This window comes from Tamandua tetradactyla, chromosome 20, assembly GCF_023851605.1.
Source record: "Tamandua tetradactyla isolate mTamTet1 chromosome 20, mTamTet1.pri, whole genome shotgun sequence".
NCBI lineage: Eukaryota > Metazoa > Chordata > Mammalia > Pilosa > Myrmecophagidae > Tamandua > Tamandua tetradactyla.
Genome location: NC_135346.1, coordinates 31,189,564 through 31,205,967, shown reverse-complemented (window position 1 = coordinate 31,205,967; position 16,404 = coordinate 31,189,564). Strand labels below are relative to the sequence as shown.

The 16,404-nt window shown below is 52.6% G+C and overlaps 2 protein-coding genes across 5 annotated transcripts in view; one reads left to right on the top strand and one right to left on the bottom strand.

Moving 5' to 3' along the window:
* The first annotated feature begins 322 nt into the window (after nt 1-322).
* On the top strand, nt 323-9,536 carry CD74 (CD74 molecule). Its single transcript, XM_077137407.1, has 9 exons — nt 323-610; nt 4,579-4,751; nt 4,943-5,022; nt 5,454-5,516; nt 6,285-6,380; nt 6,688-6,775; nt 7,857-8,048; nt 8,617-8,679; nt 8,988-9,536. The coding sequence occupies exons 1-9, from the start codon at nt 534-536 to the stop codon at nt 8,996-8,998; spliced, it is 843 nt and encodes a 280-aa protein (XP_076993522.1). The 5' UTR covers nt 323-533; the 3' UTR covers nt 8,999-9,536.
* The window catches only part of TCOF1 (treacle ribosome biogenesis factor 1), a 47,801-nt gene continuing 40,725 nt past the window's right edge, over nt 9,329-16,404 (bottom strand). For all 4 annotated transcript variants that reach the window (XM_077137403.1, XM_077137406.1, XM_077137405.1 and 1 more), the window contains 4 exons: nt 14,032-14,583; nt 12,850-12,947; nt 12,164-12,207; nt 9,329-11,420 (listed from right to left, as the gene is read on the bottom strand). In XM_077137403.1, coding sequence (XP_076993518.1) covers nt 12,181-12,207; nt 12,850-12,947; nt 14,032-14,583 — 677 coding nt within the window. In that variant the 3' untranslated portion in view covers nt 9,329-11,420; nt 12,164-12,180. The remainder of the gene's footprint in view (nt 11,421-12,163; nt 12,208-12,849; nt 12,948-14,031; nt 14,584-16,404) is intronic.

Below are 16,404 nucleotides of genomic sequence, written 5' to 3'. Positions count from 1 at the left end.
ATCAGTCTCCGCTGCTCTTTGAGTGACATAACTAAGGCCAGAGACAAGTGACCCGTCCGAGCTCATACAGTGGCAAGCAGCTCCTTTCTGTACCCACTCACCTGTGGGTGAGAAGGGGAAACGAACACTGCTTCACAGTGTTTTCCTCTCTAGGGAGTCACCATTTGCCTGTTTTTCAAACCACCCGAAGAGCCTCATGAATCCAAAGGTCTGCTCAGAAACAAGTGACGAGGGCTGGGGCAGCCAATAGCAGTGCGCTGGCCTTTCCACCTGCCTGAGGAGCCCCCCTCCCCGTGCTGCCCCTTGAAAGGCAACTTTGCCCACGTGGGGTATTTCCAGCTTGGTGGCTTTCACTTCCACTTCTCCCAGGTGGGCGGAGAGGACACTGGGGACGAATCAGATTCCTCCTCAGCACCAGATTCAAGAGGTGAGCCAGCACCCCAGGGTCCCAGACACACAGGCAGCTGCAACGACAGCAGCAGCAGCAGCAGCAGCAGCAGCAGATTCTGTGGGGAAGACCAGAAACCAGAGCCATGGACGAGCAGCGCGACCTCATCTCCAACCATGAGCAGCTGCCTATCCTGGGCCAGCGCCCCCGCGCCCTGGAGAGGTACGTGTGAGCACTGGGAGGGAGCACTCACGTCCCGTACTGCACAGACGGGCATGTGCCCCGGAAGGAGCACTGGGCTGGGAGTCATAGGAGGGGCGGGTTCGGGCTCTGGCTTTAGCACTATTTTGGTGACATTAGCAAGTCTCTAGCCTGCCTGGGAGGCCTTGGTTTCCCCTGTAAACTGAGGGATTTCCTCTAGGGGGTTGTAAACTTTTTATCATGCACCTCCCTTCTGAAACTCAGAAGAGAGCCCTGGACTCGCTCTAGAGAAAAGCACATTCACACAATGTTGCAGACACTATCAGGGCTTCACAGACATTAGAAACCTTGGATCAGATTTTGAAAATGTTATGGTTCTTAGAGTGAGTTTCTAGAAGAGAATTGTAGAAGCAGTTCATCGGGAGTTTTCTCCTAGTTAGGGGGATACATGTTTGTAACACGGGAAGGAGCCAACTTCAGTCACAGGGTGATTGAGAGGTGCTCAGAGGGGGTGAAGAAGAAGCGGGGGGTGGGGTGGGTCTCTGGCTAATTTTCTGAAAGGGCCTGGAGTTGTTGTGGGACAGCACAGCCATCTGCAGGACCCTGGACCCCCTCTCCCAGCCCCAAGACAGACTCACTCATGCGTTTCTCAGAAAAAAAGTGGTGGGGGGCAGAGTGCAGCCACCCCTAACTTCCCCTAATTTCTAAAAAAAAGATCTGTTGTTTATGGGGACTTCCAGCTAAATGTGACATCAGTTGTTGCTAGGCAGAAAGGGATTTGGAAGAGGTGCTCAGAGGATGTCACAAAGATCTGGGTTCTGGGGCGCAAGACAAGGACACTAGAAGAGCGGCCTCTGAAAATCCTGGGGACTCCTGTGGCTAGCAGGGCCGACTCCCGCCCAGGCCCTGCTACTGCCACGTGTGACCTTGGATAAATCGTGCCACTCTCTGCATCATAGTCGTGACAATAATAACAATGGCCAGAGCTACCGGTCATGTACCTGACACACCGCAAGTCCTCAGTCGCTGTTAGCTATCACCATGATGAAAATGGGAAGCACGAGCCTGGTCCTTGCGGTCGCTCTGTGAGTAGGGTACTTTTATTAGGCCCTTTTTTACAGAAGAGGAATTGAGGCTCACTTGGCTTACTTACCAGGTTATCACAACTAGTGAGTATCAGAGTTGGGATCTGAACCTAGGACTAGCCTGATCCTAAGGTTTGAGCTCCTCCATCATCTGGTCTCTCACTAAACAGCCTCTTCTTCTTATTTATTTATTTATTTTTAACTTTTAAAAAATTGTATAATATAACATATATGAAAAGCAAAGAAAGAAAAAAACAAGTTTTCAAAGCACTCTTCGACAAGCAGTTACAGGACAGATCCCAGAGTTTGTCACGGGCTACCATACCATCCTCTCAGATTTTTCCTTCTAGCTGCTCCAGAGTATAGGAGGCTAGAAGGAATAAAGATTTTTTTTTATCATCATAACTGACTTTAAAAACTTTTTTTTGTGTGTGAAAAATAACATGTATGCAAAAAAAGCAATAAATTTCAAAGCACAGCACAACAATTAGTTGTAGAATAGATTTCAGACTTTGACATGGGTTACAATTCCACGATTTTAGGTTTTTACTTCTAGCTGCTCCAAGATACTGGAGACTGAAAGAAATATTAGTATAATGATTTAGCATTCATATTCATTTGTTAAACCCTGCCTTGTCTGTATAACTCCACCATCACTTTTGATCTTTCTCTCCCTCTCTTTAGGGGTATTTGGGGTACTGCCATTTAAAAAAATAGATTTTTATTGATAAACAACACACAAACACAAGCATTCTTAACACACAAACATTCCATACGTGGTATACAATCAGTGGCTCACAATAGCATCACATGGGTGTGTTGGACCTCCGCCATTCTCACCTTTACACGTTGGAAGGTTGAACAGCCCCCTCTCAAGGCACAGTGTGTGGGGAGGGGAGGGGAGGGGAGATGCCTCTGCTTGGCCATGCTGGTTGTTGCAGACCCAGGGGGGCTTGCTGTTCAAAAAGGCCTGACCCCCCACCAAATCCTTGTCTGTTTCTTTAAATTAATTTTTTATTGTGGTAAAATAGATATAACCTGAAATGTACCATTTTAACAGTTTTTGTCTGGTTTTCCCTTTAGTTCAGTGACTGCTTCTAAAAGCTGTCTGGCCTATGTGCTCAGGCCATTCCAGACTTGAACCTCTTCTGGACCCTTTCCTGAACACTTCTGCCTGGCAACAGTCGTGTTGTGACTCCTGCTAGTTCTGATTGGCTCCTCCTGACTTTGGTCAATTACTTTTTTTATTTGAGAAGGAAGCAGTGGAAAAGGGGGGCAAAGGTTGGCAGCCTTCCAGAGCCAGGGCCAGGCATCCAAGATACATAAAGAGGAAGGAAGCCAAATGCTACAGTTAACCACAAACTCCCCTGAGAGAAGTAGTAGGAGTTATTTGTGGGGTGCTAGGTATGTGCTAGGTACAGGGCCAGGCATTTTACCCTTATCTTATGTAATGTAACAACCCCATGTGTAGGTGTCCTTACTCCGATGATCTTACTGGCTCAGCGCAGGGACAAAACCCAGCCATGGTTCCCCCGCGAGGGAAGGGGCAGAGCCAGGATTCCAGTCTAGGCTACAAAGTCTCATCTTCACCACGAATCTCTAGGTTCTTAGGCCTTCGGAGAAACTGAGATCCAGAAAGGGAGGGACTTGCCCCCACTCATGCTGGAAGGTTTGGAGCTGGGACTAGAACTGGGAGTGGGGCTGCAGGGGGCTTCCCAGCGAACCCCGGCATGAACTGAAGACTTCAGTGGGCTTTCACTGTCTTGGAAGGCCAAGAAATGGAATTTGTTTCCTTTCAAGGTCCGGTCCCCCCTCTTTTTCCACACAGGGTTTCTATTTTCTGTCTCCTTCCGGAATAACTCTCCCTTGGCCTGAGCCTTGACCCAGAAAGCCCAGGCTGGCAAGAGGAGAACCAATGAGTTTGAACTGTATCTGTGATGTCATGAGTTACTAGGCAGAAGTGTCTCCAGGAGTTGCCTAAGCCATCCTTGCCGGTTGCTGGAGTAATTAGGATGCAGTTACAGCCTGCCAATTTCCAGTGGGGTTCTAGTAGCACCTCCTCTGCGGTGGGTGAGGGGAGAGTAGGGAAGAAGCCCTCAGGGACCAGGAGCAGGATCCTTTCATCCCTTTACTGTATGTTACTGTGTGGGTGCTCCCAAAACAGATCTAAGGCCCTCAGAACAAGGGTTTCCCAGGCCTGGGTCTGTCTACTCTGGTGTGCAGCCAGCCAGTCCAGAGGGCGTGAGGAATTCTCACAGGTCACACAGGCTCAGGTACCTATTCTCCTGTCAAAATCCCCCTGGGAGGGGGGGTCTGGCCTTGCTCCAGCCTGACACTGTCCAGTGCCTCCCACCCCGCTCCTAAAATGTCAAGGCCCTACTTCCGTTTTTCAGGTGGACCACACTCTCTGCTGTCCCCACCCCTCCCCATCCCACTTCCTTCTCTTCTTCTGTCTGATCTCACTGTGGGGACAGGGGCATGAACACCGCCTTCCCCTTGAGGGCCACCCTGATCCTCAGGAGATCCCCATGACAGAGGGAACCTGGGGGAACTCCCATCTCCATCCCTTGTTGCAGAGGTGGGACACCAAGGACCAGAGATGGCAGGAACTTGTCAAGGTCATACAGGGTCTCTTGGCTCTTCTTGGTCCAGGGGCAGCCCTGGGATTTCTATTCCAGGGAGGACTGGAGGGGCAGCAGTGGCTGGAAGTTGGGCTGGGGGAATGTCTTCAAGCTGCTTTTCTGTAGCCAGCTTTTTGTCTGTGCTCAGAGCACGTGTTTGTTAGGGTAGCTTAGGGCTGATGGAGATGGGGGTCCATTCCCCCACTCCCAGCCAGCCCTTGGTGCAGCCGCTTCCCAGGCCTCTCCTCTGACCCTCTCTCCTCTCCTCTCACTCTCCCAACAGCAAGTGCAGCCGAGGAGCCCTGTACACAGGCTTCTCCGTCCTGGTGGCTCTGCTCCTAGTGGGCCAGGCCACCACCGCCTACTTCCTGTACCAGCAACAGGGCCGGCTGGACAAGCTGACGGTCACCACACAGAACCTGCAGCTGGAGAACATGCGCATGAAGCTTTCCAAGCGTGCGTGCCCCACCTCTGTCCTGTCCCCCTCCCCACTCCTGGGTCTCCCACCACAAGACCCTTGCCCCTCCTCCCTCTGGTCCAGGGGAAGTTCAGCCCCTTCTTATCTGGGCCTGGGATTTCAGTCTTGGAGCTGAGTGCCCTCCGTGGACCCTGGGCCCACACTCATGCTGCACTCTCTGTCCCCACAGCTCCCAAACCCATGAGCAAGATGCGGATGGCCACCCCTCTGCTAATGCAGGCGCTGCCCATGGAAGGCCTGCCCCAGGGGGTAAGGACATTAGCCCCTGGGTGGTGGAAGGGAGAATGCTTGCCAGCCTGGAGGGAGAGCAGCTGACTCAGGGGAAGCCCAGCTGGGGAGGGGGATCTGGCTGCTTGGAGAGGAGCAGGGTCCAGCTTTGACAGTTTGCGAAGTGCTTCTCATTTCCCATAGCGTCTTACAGTCTCCTCCTGTTCTCAAAGCACCTGGTATCATATATCAGTAATGTTTCTGTTCACAAAATTCATGTGGCCAAAGCCCTGAGCAGGAACGCTTATGCCAGTCTGACCAATGAGGACATAAATGAGTTGCTCAAGATCTCACATTTGGAGGTGGCAGAGATGGGTCTGCTGAGTACCTGGGACTCCTGCTCCATGCCACTGAGGCCCTTGGCCCCCTCCTCTGGGGTCAGCACTGGTAACCTTCTGTTCCTTTTTCCACAGCCCGTGCAGAATGCCACCATATATGGCAACATGACCCAGGACCACGTCATGCATCTGCTCCTGGTGAGTGGGAGCCAGCCAGTGCTCCTGCCTGCCACATGAGCCAGTGAAGCTGAGTGCCAAAGGCCTGTGGCACGCTCAGTTCACAGTAGATATCCAATATGCGCTCACCGGATTAGCAAATGAACACAGGCGTGGCCCTTAGATGTTACATGTAGACCAGGCTCTGGGTCTACATGTAGACCAGGCTCTGGGTCAGTTTGGGGAAACTGAAACCCAAAGCCTGGAAGTGACTTACTCTTGACATTATTTTTTCCTTCCCAAACTTTTACTGCATGTTTGCTCTGTGCCAGGCACTGTGCAAGGATCTGGGTCTATAATAGGGAGCAATTGGTCCCCGTCTAATGGGAGAGACAGACAAAGGGCCGGGAGATGAAGGAAGTGCAGTGGGCTTTGTGAAGAGAGAGGCAGGAGACCTAGCTGAGTGTGGTCATGGATGTGATCAAGGAAGTCTTCCTGGAGGAGGTGAATGCTGAAAGAGGAGTAGGAGCCTGCAGGGAGTAATGACTTGAGGATTTTTTTGCCGAGTAGGGTCTGGAACCTGGGCTCCCAGTTCTCAGCCCTGGGATTTTGGACCTGCACAGCTTGACTGTCTTTACCCTTTCTCTCCCCCTTTCCTTGTTCCCATCATGGCTGAAGTTCAGGGTCCAGGTTTGGCACAGCTTGGATCCATTCCTCAGAATGGAAAGCCAGGGGAGTATATGCTGCATGTTTCATCTTGCCCGCCAGGGAGCTCTTTTTAACCTTCCTTCATGCCCTTCCCCCCTGCAGAAGGCTGACCCTCTGAAGGTGTACCCACAGCTGAAGGGCAGCTTCCCAGAGAACCTGAAGCACCTTAAAGGCACCATGCAAGGCTTGGACTGGAAGGTTAGCAGGTTTCCCTTCATTGCCCCTCACTTCTGGTGGCTCAGGCAGGGCTGGAAAGAGGCGGGGTGAAGGGTAGTTGGGGTGACGGAAGCTGCAAAGAAAATTACCACCATCTACAAAGACCCATACCCTGCAAAGTGGTTCGAGTTGAGGGAGCACCTAGACCAACCAAGCCCAGGAGGAACCAGGCTGTGGCTGGACTCTTGCGCAGGCATTGGACCCCTGCTGGCTCCCCATGTTTCTATTCCAGGGGCAAAGAAGGCAGAGATGCCTAGTGAGCCTGACCCTCTCTCTCTATCCCCCTTAGGTCTTTGAGAACTGGATGCATAATTGGCTTCTGTTTGAAATGAGCCAGAACTCTCTGAAGGAGAAGCCCACTGAGGCTCCACCAAAAGGTACAGTGAATGGGAACGTACAGTGAATGGGAGGAGCTCCCAGAGATCCTGGCACCCTTCTTAGGACTCTCCTGGAGCTATGGAGTTTAAGACCTTGAGCACTCCCTGATCCAAGGACCACAGTCTCCCCCAGTCTCTCTCAATTCTCACTTTCCATCTCTCCTGCCTGTTCTCTCTGGGCCTGGCTGCCCCCAGTCCCCATCCTGTCTTTGAGTCTGTTTCACACCATGGGATCCATGGGGTAGAGACTTCCCTTCAGGAGATGATTCTATTTTAGAGGAGGACACCAAGGGGGCCTGGAGCAAAAACAAACCAAAACATGTAGGGAAGCATAATGACCTTCCCCAGCCCTGCAGTCTGCACATTTTGGTGAGGGAGCAGGGAAGGGCTCATGGTCCCATACTGCAGAGGTCTTCTGAAGGCACATGGCCAGTAGGTGCCAGACAAGAGGGCCTTGGGTTTTCCATTTCATGGACACTGCACGAGGATTTTTTTTTAAATCACCAAAACCCTTAAGAGTGCTGGATTTTCATCTTGGTGCTGTCTCTAATTGGCTCTGCAAATTTGGGCAAGTCTCTTCTCTGTACTTCAGTCCCAGCCATGGAGGATGGATGGCCTACTCTGCTTGGGGTTTCAGATTTCTCCATTATAGCCATATAGCATCACAGCATACATACACATAGCAGAGCATCATAAATTCATAAGCTTAGAAGACATCTTAGATGTCATCTCAACCATCTGATGCTTGAATCTCCTCTACATTCCCAACAAGCAGTAACCGCCATTTCTACTTGGAGATGCCCCAGTAACAAGAAGCTCAAACTTACCAAGGTGTCCAAGCTTTTCTTAAAAATCAGAATCATAGGTGCTATTCCAAACTTTAATGGGTACTGAGAGTCTCAAAAGAAATCAAGTTCTGGGAGAAATTAGCCACACAGCCAGTCACTTCCTTTTTAATCTTGGACCTTGTTAGTCTAAACCTCAGTTTTCCCATTTGTGCAATGGTGGAGTGAGCACAGCCACTTGGGCAGAAGGCACTGGGCCCACTTACTCACTGTCTTCACCATGCCTGTCGCTTCAGTACTGACCAAGTGCCAGGAAGAGGTCAGCCGCATCCCTGCCGTCCACCCGGGCATGTTCAGTCCCAAGTGCGACGAGAACGGCAACTATTTGCCACTTCAGTGCTATGGGAGCATCGGCTACTGCTGGTGCGTCTTCCCCAACGGCACCGAGGTCCCCCACACCAGGAGCCGTGGGCACCATAACTGCAGTGGTAAGCAGGGGCCACCGTGCCAGGGAGTGTCACAGAACTAGGAAGCCTGGTACAGTTGAAGGGTGAGAACCCCCCCTGGCATGTTCAGAGCCAAGACCCTCAGGATGGCAGGTCCTGGGGCAGCCACTCAGTTATGGGTCCACTCCTTTATCTGTCCACTTACCTGTGCCTTCCTCAATTCATCTATTATTTCTCTCCTCTTACATCCACACACATCTACGTTTTAATTCATTTATTCTTTCTCCCTTCCACCTCCAATCCTTTTTTTTTTTTTTTTGCCTGATATCTTCATCCATCCAGGCACTATCCACTTACATATCCAGAAAGCCTACTGAGCCAGTCACCTAAGTTCATTAGCCTTTCCTTTCTTGGCCTTGCTCACTCAAGCCCCAACCGCACATCTCCGACACTTTTAGTCATTCAACATGCATCCTTCCCTTTGGCTCCTGCTTTGCCAGGCATTAGGCCTGGTGCTTAGTTTGGGAATTGCCCTCAGGCACCTTGCCAGTAGTGAGGCAAGGTCTTAGTTGGGCTGTAAGTAACAAACAGATTTACTGTTCCTTTGCAGAGCTGCCGGAAATGGAGGACCCATCTTCTGGGTTGGGTTTGATGAAGCAGGATCTCAGCCAAAGTAAGGGCCCCTCTAGAGGGAATCTGGTCCCCAGAGGATCAGCCCCACCCTGGCCAGTTTCCTTGTGGGTAGATGCCTAGCACAGCATCATCTAGCCTTCCTGGGATGACCATCTTACAGTTGAGGAATAGGGTTGGAGGGGTGGCATGGGAGCGAGGGGATGATACATGAATCTATGTCAGTACTTGTACCCAAGCATAGGGTAGTGGAGGGTGGAGATTCCTCAGCTGCTCTGGGGCCCCAGGATGCTGCAAGGGGCAGTGGCAATGGGTGATCCCAACTTCACCCTCCTGTTTCTCTTTCCGTAGCTATCATATGAACACAGCAGACAATCGCCACCACCAAGCCACGCCTGTACGGCCAGCTTTCTTGCTCCCCTCCAGCCCCTAACCCAGCCCATTTCCCCTTCCCTCCAACCCTTCCCCAAGCCCTGCACCTCACTCCATCAGAGACCTGGTACCTGGCTCGCCACCATCTTTGGACACAACTAATCATGTCAGAACAGCCCAGACCATCGGTGCAAGAAGGCTGAGATGGACCAAAAGATAGACACCCTTTCCGACACCACAGTGACTTCCAAGATCCAGGCCCACGGGCAGGGAGGAAGGACCACCCCACCCCAAACCCAAACCCCCAAATGTTGGGCACATCTGCTGTCCTCTCCCCTTCTGGCCTCTGAATCTCCAGCTATTCACCGGGGGCAAGAGCATCACGCACCCAGGAAGAACCCAGCTCTCTACCCATAAGCCCGCCCCACTTTGTGCCAATCCCCCAGTTCCCTCTGCTCAGCCTATCCGGAGCTTGCCAGTAGCCCTCAGAGCCATGGTTCACATCAGAATAAAAGGTAGTGTGTAGAACTTCTGGCTCTCAGCTGTCTGTTAGGCTCCAGCCTGTGTACCCCAAGAGGTTAACTAAAGACCTTAAATCCAGTTGTTTGGGTGGGAGAACACACCAACGCTGGTGGAGCCAAGTGGGTTGTGGTCTATGGACACAGACACACTTGGGTTTGCATGTTTAACACACAGGAATCCACTTTGCTTCCAAAAAGAAACAGGAGCTTGCCCACTGTTCTTTAAACAAAGGTCCTCTTGGTTCAGCTTTCATTTTTTCATGTTCCTATTTGCATTTATTTCTGTACCAAAAAGAACAGTACAAATGTGGTGACAGATGGCAGCAGACACAGGTCCTCAGGGTGAGGGAGGGATGGGTAGTAGGGGCCTGGGGAGACCTTGGAGCGCCCGCTTGACTCAGAGACTGCTCAGTTCCAGCTGGTTGCTGCCGCAAGGGAGTGGAGGCCACTGATGATGGATTTCTTGGCTTTTCAAGAAGCCAGAAATGGAGACTCTTCAGTGAAATCTCTCCATTTTTAAACTGAAAGACTTGCTCTAAGTCAACAAAGCCCCATTGGAACACTAGTCTAGTCAGAGGAGAGAGAGAGGCTAAAGGGAACAGGCTTTGCCCAAGGTCCCTTACCACCCCAAGGAGTTAAGGGTACAGCCGGAGGCCAACTGGACCTCCAAGACTTCCAGCCCAGTGCTCCCTTCCTCTGCTGCCTCTTGCTGACCCCAGAAAGCTACAGTCTTGGAGAGAAGCCTCCATGACTTCCTGTGTTCCACACGGCTTTGGGCCCAGAGAAGTGGACCTTTGATTTTAGATTGGCACAGTGGGACACATCTTTTACTTTTCTACCCTCATGCCTCCATCCACTTCTGGGGCTGCATGGCCTGTGGCTACCACCACCTCTGTCTGTCACTAGCACAGACGTGAGGGCAACCCACTCCCAACTGGTTTCCTGCTCCTGCTGGGCCTACCCACAGCTGCTCTCTACCACGTACCTCACACACACCATGGTGTCACTCTCTCTGCCCCCAGGTCATGTCCTGCTCCCTAACCCCAAAGCTGGCTTATTAGACCCCCACTGTCCCTTCCATCTCTTGCCCCTGGGTATCTGCACACTTACTCCAGCCTCTGGAAACCAACCACAACCTTCCTTGAGTTGATTCACCAGCTTAGATGTCAACTCCTCCAGTAAGCCCTCCTCAGCCAAATTCTGTGCTCCCCAACACTGAAATACTTCACTGAGTCTTACCTGCACTCTGCTTTCTCTAGCAAACTGTCACACTAACCATGGTAGCCCAGAGCCTTGATACATAGTCCAGAATGAATCTTGAGTGTTTCACCTCAATGTGTCAGCCAGACTCTACCTTCCTAGAATAAATCAGCTGCAAAATGTGTGCCCAACATGCATTGGCAACTTGCACCTTTCCTTCAAACCTTTTATTGTGTCAGTTCTTAAAAAAAAGGAAGAAAGTGACAAAAAAGGAGGACGAAACCTCAGCATCTGCCAGAGACCAAGTGGCGTGTGGTGAGCCACAGGCAGGGCCTCCCTGGATCTGCAGAGCCAAGTGGGAAGGGTCCCGAGGCCTTTGGGCATGGTGGACTAGGAGGGGAGAGACAGGTCACTTAAAAAAATATATATATACTGTACACATCTATATGAAGCGGCCTGTGTCTGCAAAGCTGTCTTCTATGTTGTAGAGAATGAGCAGAAGGTCATAGTGCTGGATGCACTTTTTAAACCAACTGTTCTGCTGGGCTCACTGGCTTGGCCAGCACAATGGACACTGCAGCTGGCTGTTTTCTTCTGGAGAGGGAGGGGAAGTTAAAAATTCAGTTCCAATCCATGGTGGGCAGAGGTCAGAGGCACAGGGATGGATGGTCACCACTTGGCTAAGAAACTCCTGAGGGAAGGAAACACATCCAGAGATAAGATATCCCAGCCTGTTTCTCCATCATGAACCAAACAAAATCAAAAGGTGGTGGGTGGTGTATCACATGGAGGGAAGGCACTGATGCACCAGAGCTGGCCTTTGCCAGCAATGGCCTGGAAGCTGAGCTGAGTGCTTCAGTGCTTACTTCATTTGGTCCTTACCACCCCAAGGAGACGGGTTCTGCATTATCCTCTGTTTGCAGAGGAGCAAACCGAGGCCCAGAGGGTGGGTGATGTGGGTGACATGCTCCAGCCAGCATGACCAGGTGGAGCTGGGGTGTGAGCATGGGTGGTTAACCTCTTTACCGCCATCCTGCAGGGCCTTTCCCCTCATGGGAACACTTGCTTTGTGCAAACCATCTTCCTTCCCAAGAGTAGCTGCCCCAACATTATAAGAGCTGATCAGGTAGTGAGAGACTCAAGCCTTATCTTCACCTACTGAAACGCACTATCCCGGCGCCCACCTTCTAAGGCACATACAGCACCTGTGCTGGGGGCTAGCTCAGCTCAGCCATCACCACTACTGGATCCTTCACTGAACTGGCCCCACTGACCTTGAGCAAAGGATACCTCTTTCTCCAGCCCACCTTCCCCTCGAGGCCAACCTACCAGGCCTTGCCTGGCTCTCTGAGACCACAGTAGATGCCGGAGCTGCCCACCCACCCCCTGGGGGAGTAGATGATTGGGGAGGAGTTCCCAGGCCGGGAAACATACGTGCTGCTTTGTGCCCTTCAGGCTGTTTGCTCTGCTGTCTTCTTCTGTGAGGAGAGAAGTGGGAGAGGATTTTGACCTAACGGTGCTCCCTGCCCAATGTGATCCCCATCCTGAGAATTTGTGGCTCCCTCAGAACAGATCCTGGGTCTGCAGGAGTCCCTCAGGGCAGAGACTGTGCCCCACATGCCCCGAAGGAAGCAGCCAGAGCTTCCAGCACAGATGTGCAGGTTTTCCAAACCCAGCTAAGGCCTCTGCTGGTCACAGAGGCCACTGTGCCATCTGTGGGGACATGCTGGGGTCCTAGACCAGCTCATAAAGACAACCCAGTCCAAGTGGGTGGCCTTGGACACTTGTTAAACAGACACATGTGAGTATCTCTTTGGTGGGGACACCCTCTGACTAGGAGAGACACATCTTGTAATACCCCTCACACCAATATTCTTCTATCTCACAGAGAAGATAGGGCCACCGCTTAGCTTACCACATGGAGACCTTGTGCCTCCTTTGGGGGGGGCCATGCCCTCCCCGCTGTCCCCTAGTGTGTCATAGCTACTTCACAGTTCCCCTCAAGAACAGACGGGGGACAGGACCAGCCTGACTGTGGGGGATATAGCTGACAACATGCACCCTGGGGACTGGGTTTGGGTCTCCTGTCAGGCCTGAGAACCCTCAGGAACTCACGCTACCTTTTTCTTCTTTTTCTTCTGGGATAGCAAGTCAGTATCTTTGGTTGAGGCCTTTTTTGCTTTCTTCTTCTTTTCCTTTTTCTCTTTGTCCTTTTTTTCTGAGGGAAGAAAGAAAGTATACTTCTGCTACCTGGAGTGGCAGAGTCACTGTCGGGAGACACATGGAGCAGGGCTCTGGGCACCCTATAGCTCACCCTCCCGATGCCCCCACCGTGGGGAGCCAGCTGGCCAAGGCCTTCCTCCCACGCTGAAAGTAGGGCCTCCGCACCCCCCTGGGAGCCGGCCTCCTGGTTTCTGACCCGCCCATGGAACACCTGGACTATTACTTCCGTTCTTTAAATTAATTCACTTTTTAAAGCATCCACACATTTATAAAGGATACTTTACATCTCAGCATTCAAGGCAATGTGCTAAAACCAGGCACATTCTGCCGTGTACATGTGGGAGGCCCTGCTCTTGCCCTAGAAGGAGCCGGCTCTTGAGGCATTTTCCAGGTCTCAGGCCCCTCTGTAACAACACCCAGAGTTCTGCTTCAGAGAACCACCTGGGCTGGACTGTGACCCTGAGCAGCTCCTCTCCCTCTCTGACCCTCGGTTTCCACCTGTAAAATGGGAACAAAATGGCATCTGCTCAGGGCTGCTGGTGTGAGGATTAAATGTGGTTCTAGTGCATGTGCAGTCTAGCACAGAGCTCAATAAAGGGCAGCTGCTATTACTGTGGGGAAACTGATGTCCAGAGAGAGGATGGGGCTCAGGAATCGCTGTCCATTCTGCACCTAGGTAGCTGGTTGGAGAAAGAGAGTTCCTCCAAAGTATCTGACTCAGATTGGAGGGGAAGTGGCCTTGGTTCATTGACCTTGCTCAGGCTGGTGGGATTCTCCACCAGCCTGAAACCACAAGCATGTTTCTGGGCATCCTAGGTATGGATCCTGTGCTTGGAGAATAGACTACCACCCTGGAGGGCCTCCCTGACACTGCTGGCCCAGCTGCTCTGGAATCTGGTTTTGGCTTTGCTACTTCCTACCCCAGGACCCCAGGCAAACCAAATCTCAGGCTCTGCTTTCTACATGGGAGGATCAGCCCACATGCTGGCTCAGGACCTCCTGCCCAGCATGGACACAACACCACCTGGCACCTAGGCAGGGACGCATGCTCTGGGCTTGGGCTGCAGCTGGTCACTTACTCTTGTCGGATCTCTTCATCTCCTTCTTGTTCTTTGGGTTGCCTTGGTCTCCACCCTCAACTTTCTCCAGTCCCAGTTCCCCTCCTGGTTTGTCCTTGGCCCCTTGGGAGCTAGGAGACCCCTTCCCCTTCTTCTCCTGGACAGTGTCACTTGCTTTTTCTCTCTTTGATTTCTCCTTGGGAGTCCTGGGGGCCTTTTCTGGGGAAACAGCACCCTCCTTGCCTTCCCCAGCTTCCAGTTTCTTCTTCTTTTTGTTCTTAGGAGCCTTGGCAGCTGGGTGGTCTCCTGACAACTTCCGCTTGCGGTCCACCTGGGCCTTCCTGCTGCTCTCGTCGGCTTCCGTGGCCGTCTTCCTTTCCTGCTCCAGCAGCTCAGCCAGGACCTTTGCCACCGAGGCCTGCACTTGGGCCTCGCTCAGGGGCCAGGGCTCGCTCAGGAGGCGCTGGGTGATGCTGCTCTGCAGTGCCAGTGTTGAGCCGGGGGGGTTCACAGCCCCCTTCTTGGGCTTCCGGGGCTTCTGAGGTTTGATGCCTGAGGCGGCCTCTTTCCTGCCTGTGGAGAGAGGATTTTGGGGTCACGTATTTGAGGGAAATGGGAGGCCGATCTCATGGTGTGAGACCTGGGGGAGGGGTGGTGGTGGGGTCCAGGACCCACCTCTTCTTCCTCACACCGGTACAGACGGGGAAAGGGAGGTCCAGCGGTCTCCAAACTCATCCCTTCCTACCAGCGTCACATCCCAATTTCACTTCTTACTAGCTCTTCTCTTTGTCTCATCTACAAGCTCCACTTGAACTGGGTTTGGGAATGGAAAACACCTCTGGAATGTTCATAAAATAGTCTGAAATCCGTTATAGAAAGGTGGGAGAGGAGGGAGCTGGCACTGTGTGGTAGGAGTCCTGGGCCGGCAGGCAGAAGTGGCTTGTATGTGGCCTGGCCAGGGCCCTGCTCCTCAGGGCGTCAGTTTCCCTGTTTGCAAAATGAGGGGTTGGACCAATAGCGAGGTGCCCAACTGTTAGTCCTGGGGGTAAAAGTGAGGCCCCGTAGACGTGCCCCGTGTTCCTCTCCACACGGCCCTGCTGGCCCGGGGGTCCAGGCGGCTGTTGGTGCAGCCTCAGCACGCACGCAGGCAGCGGCTGACTAAGCAGGTTTGCTGCCTGCCAGAGTGACTTCTGGTGCAGCCTTTGTTTAGAATTTTCCACGCCTCTGCTCTCCTTTGATAATTGTGTGCTGACTACATGTGTAAAAAAAACCTTCCACAGCCCCCTCTAAAGCGTCTCCCCGTCGCACCCGCCTCTCACAGAGAGAAGAAAACTGGGGAAGAAAGTGCACAGTGCCTTCTCTGCTGTCCGGCTCAGGGCCCGGGACTGGGGTGCCTGGGGTTTCAGCCTGTGCCCCGCGCTGCCTCTCACCTAGTTCTAGTGCCCTGGGATGGTCTCTGCTCCGTTCTGTGCCTCCCAGTCCAGGAGATTCTACCTGCTGGGCTCGGCAAGACGGGCCTGTGGTTTGGCCGATTCACCATGAGGAGCCCAGGAGGCTGGACTATTGCACTGGGCGACAGCCCCCGAAAGTGCCCCCGGGCCCAGGTCGGGACGGAAGCAGCTTCTGGCTCCAGAGCCATGGTAGGTCAGGGAACGTGGGCAGGGCAGGCCGAGCAGAGAGCTTGGGAGCATGCTCCTATGATGGAGCCCCAATCCTTCAGTGATTCTTAGAAGAGCAAGAGCTGGCTGGAGGGGGAAGATGAGGAGGACACTACCCACCCCAGAAACCTGTTCCCTACAGCCCACTTCTGTGCTTGTGCCTGCAAACACCCTAGAGCATCAAGGCTAGGGAACCCTTTATGCTGTCCGGGTGAGCCCATCTATGATACCTGTCCTTGCTCACGACATCCCAGGATATCATCCTATGTCATCCCATGCCCTTGAACAGACTTCTGTGACCTCTAAACACCATGTTCCTATTTTCTAAGTGTGCCATGCCTCGACACAGACTGGACGCATTAACCCCTGCCTTGTATGCTTAAGAGGCAGAGACCAGGAGTGGCCAGGAGCTTGGCCAAGACTGTAGAGTAAGTCCAAGTACCACTGGGGCCAGCCCATGGCTCTGGAATCTTCTCCATGTGTTGGAGACTCCTCCCAATGTGGCTCCCAGCCTTTTGTCTGAATTACCCTCTAAGTCCCTGCACCCAACACTGAGCCCAGATCAACCATTTGCTGGGAAGTAAAATCAGCTGGGACACCAGAGAGAGCCAAGGCTTTTGGCACCCAAGCCAAAAGGTGCTGCTTTCTCTAAGGCAATGGTTATTCTACCAGGGAGCATCAGTATCTGCCAGGGCTGGATAAATCCTGCTTCCAGGACATGGCAGACTTTTGGTGT

Excerpts from the sequence above, each read along its gene's own strand:
- CD74 (XM_077137407.1), top strand. The coding sequence starts at position 534 with ATGGACGAGCAGCGCGACCTCATCTCCAACCATGAGCAGCTGCCTATC. Across the intron at positions 5,517-6,284 it reads ACGTCATGCATCTGCTCCTG|AAGGCTGACCCTCTGAAGGT; the intron begins GTGAGTGGGAGC and ends TCCCCCCTGCAG. Across the intron at positions 6,776-7,856 it reads CACTGAGGCTCCACCAAAAG|TACTGACCAAGTGCCAGGAA; the intron begins GTACAGTGAATG and ends CTGTCGCTTCAG.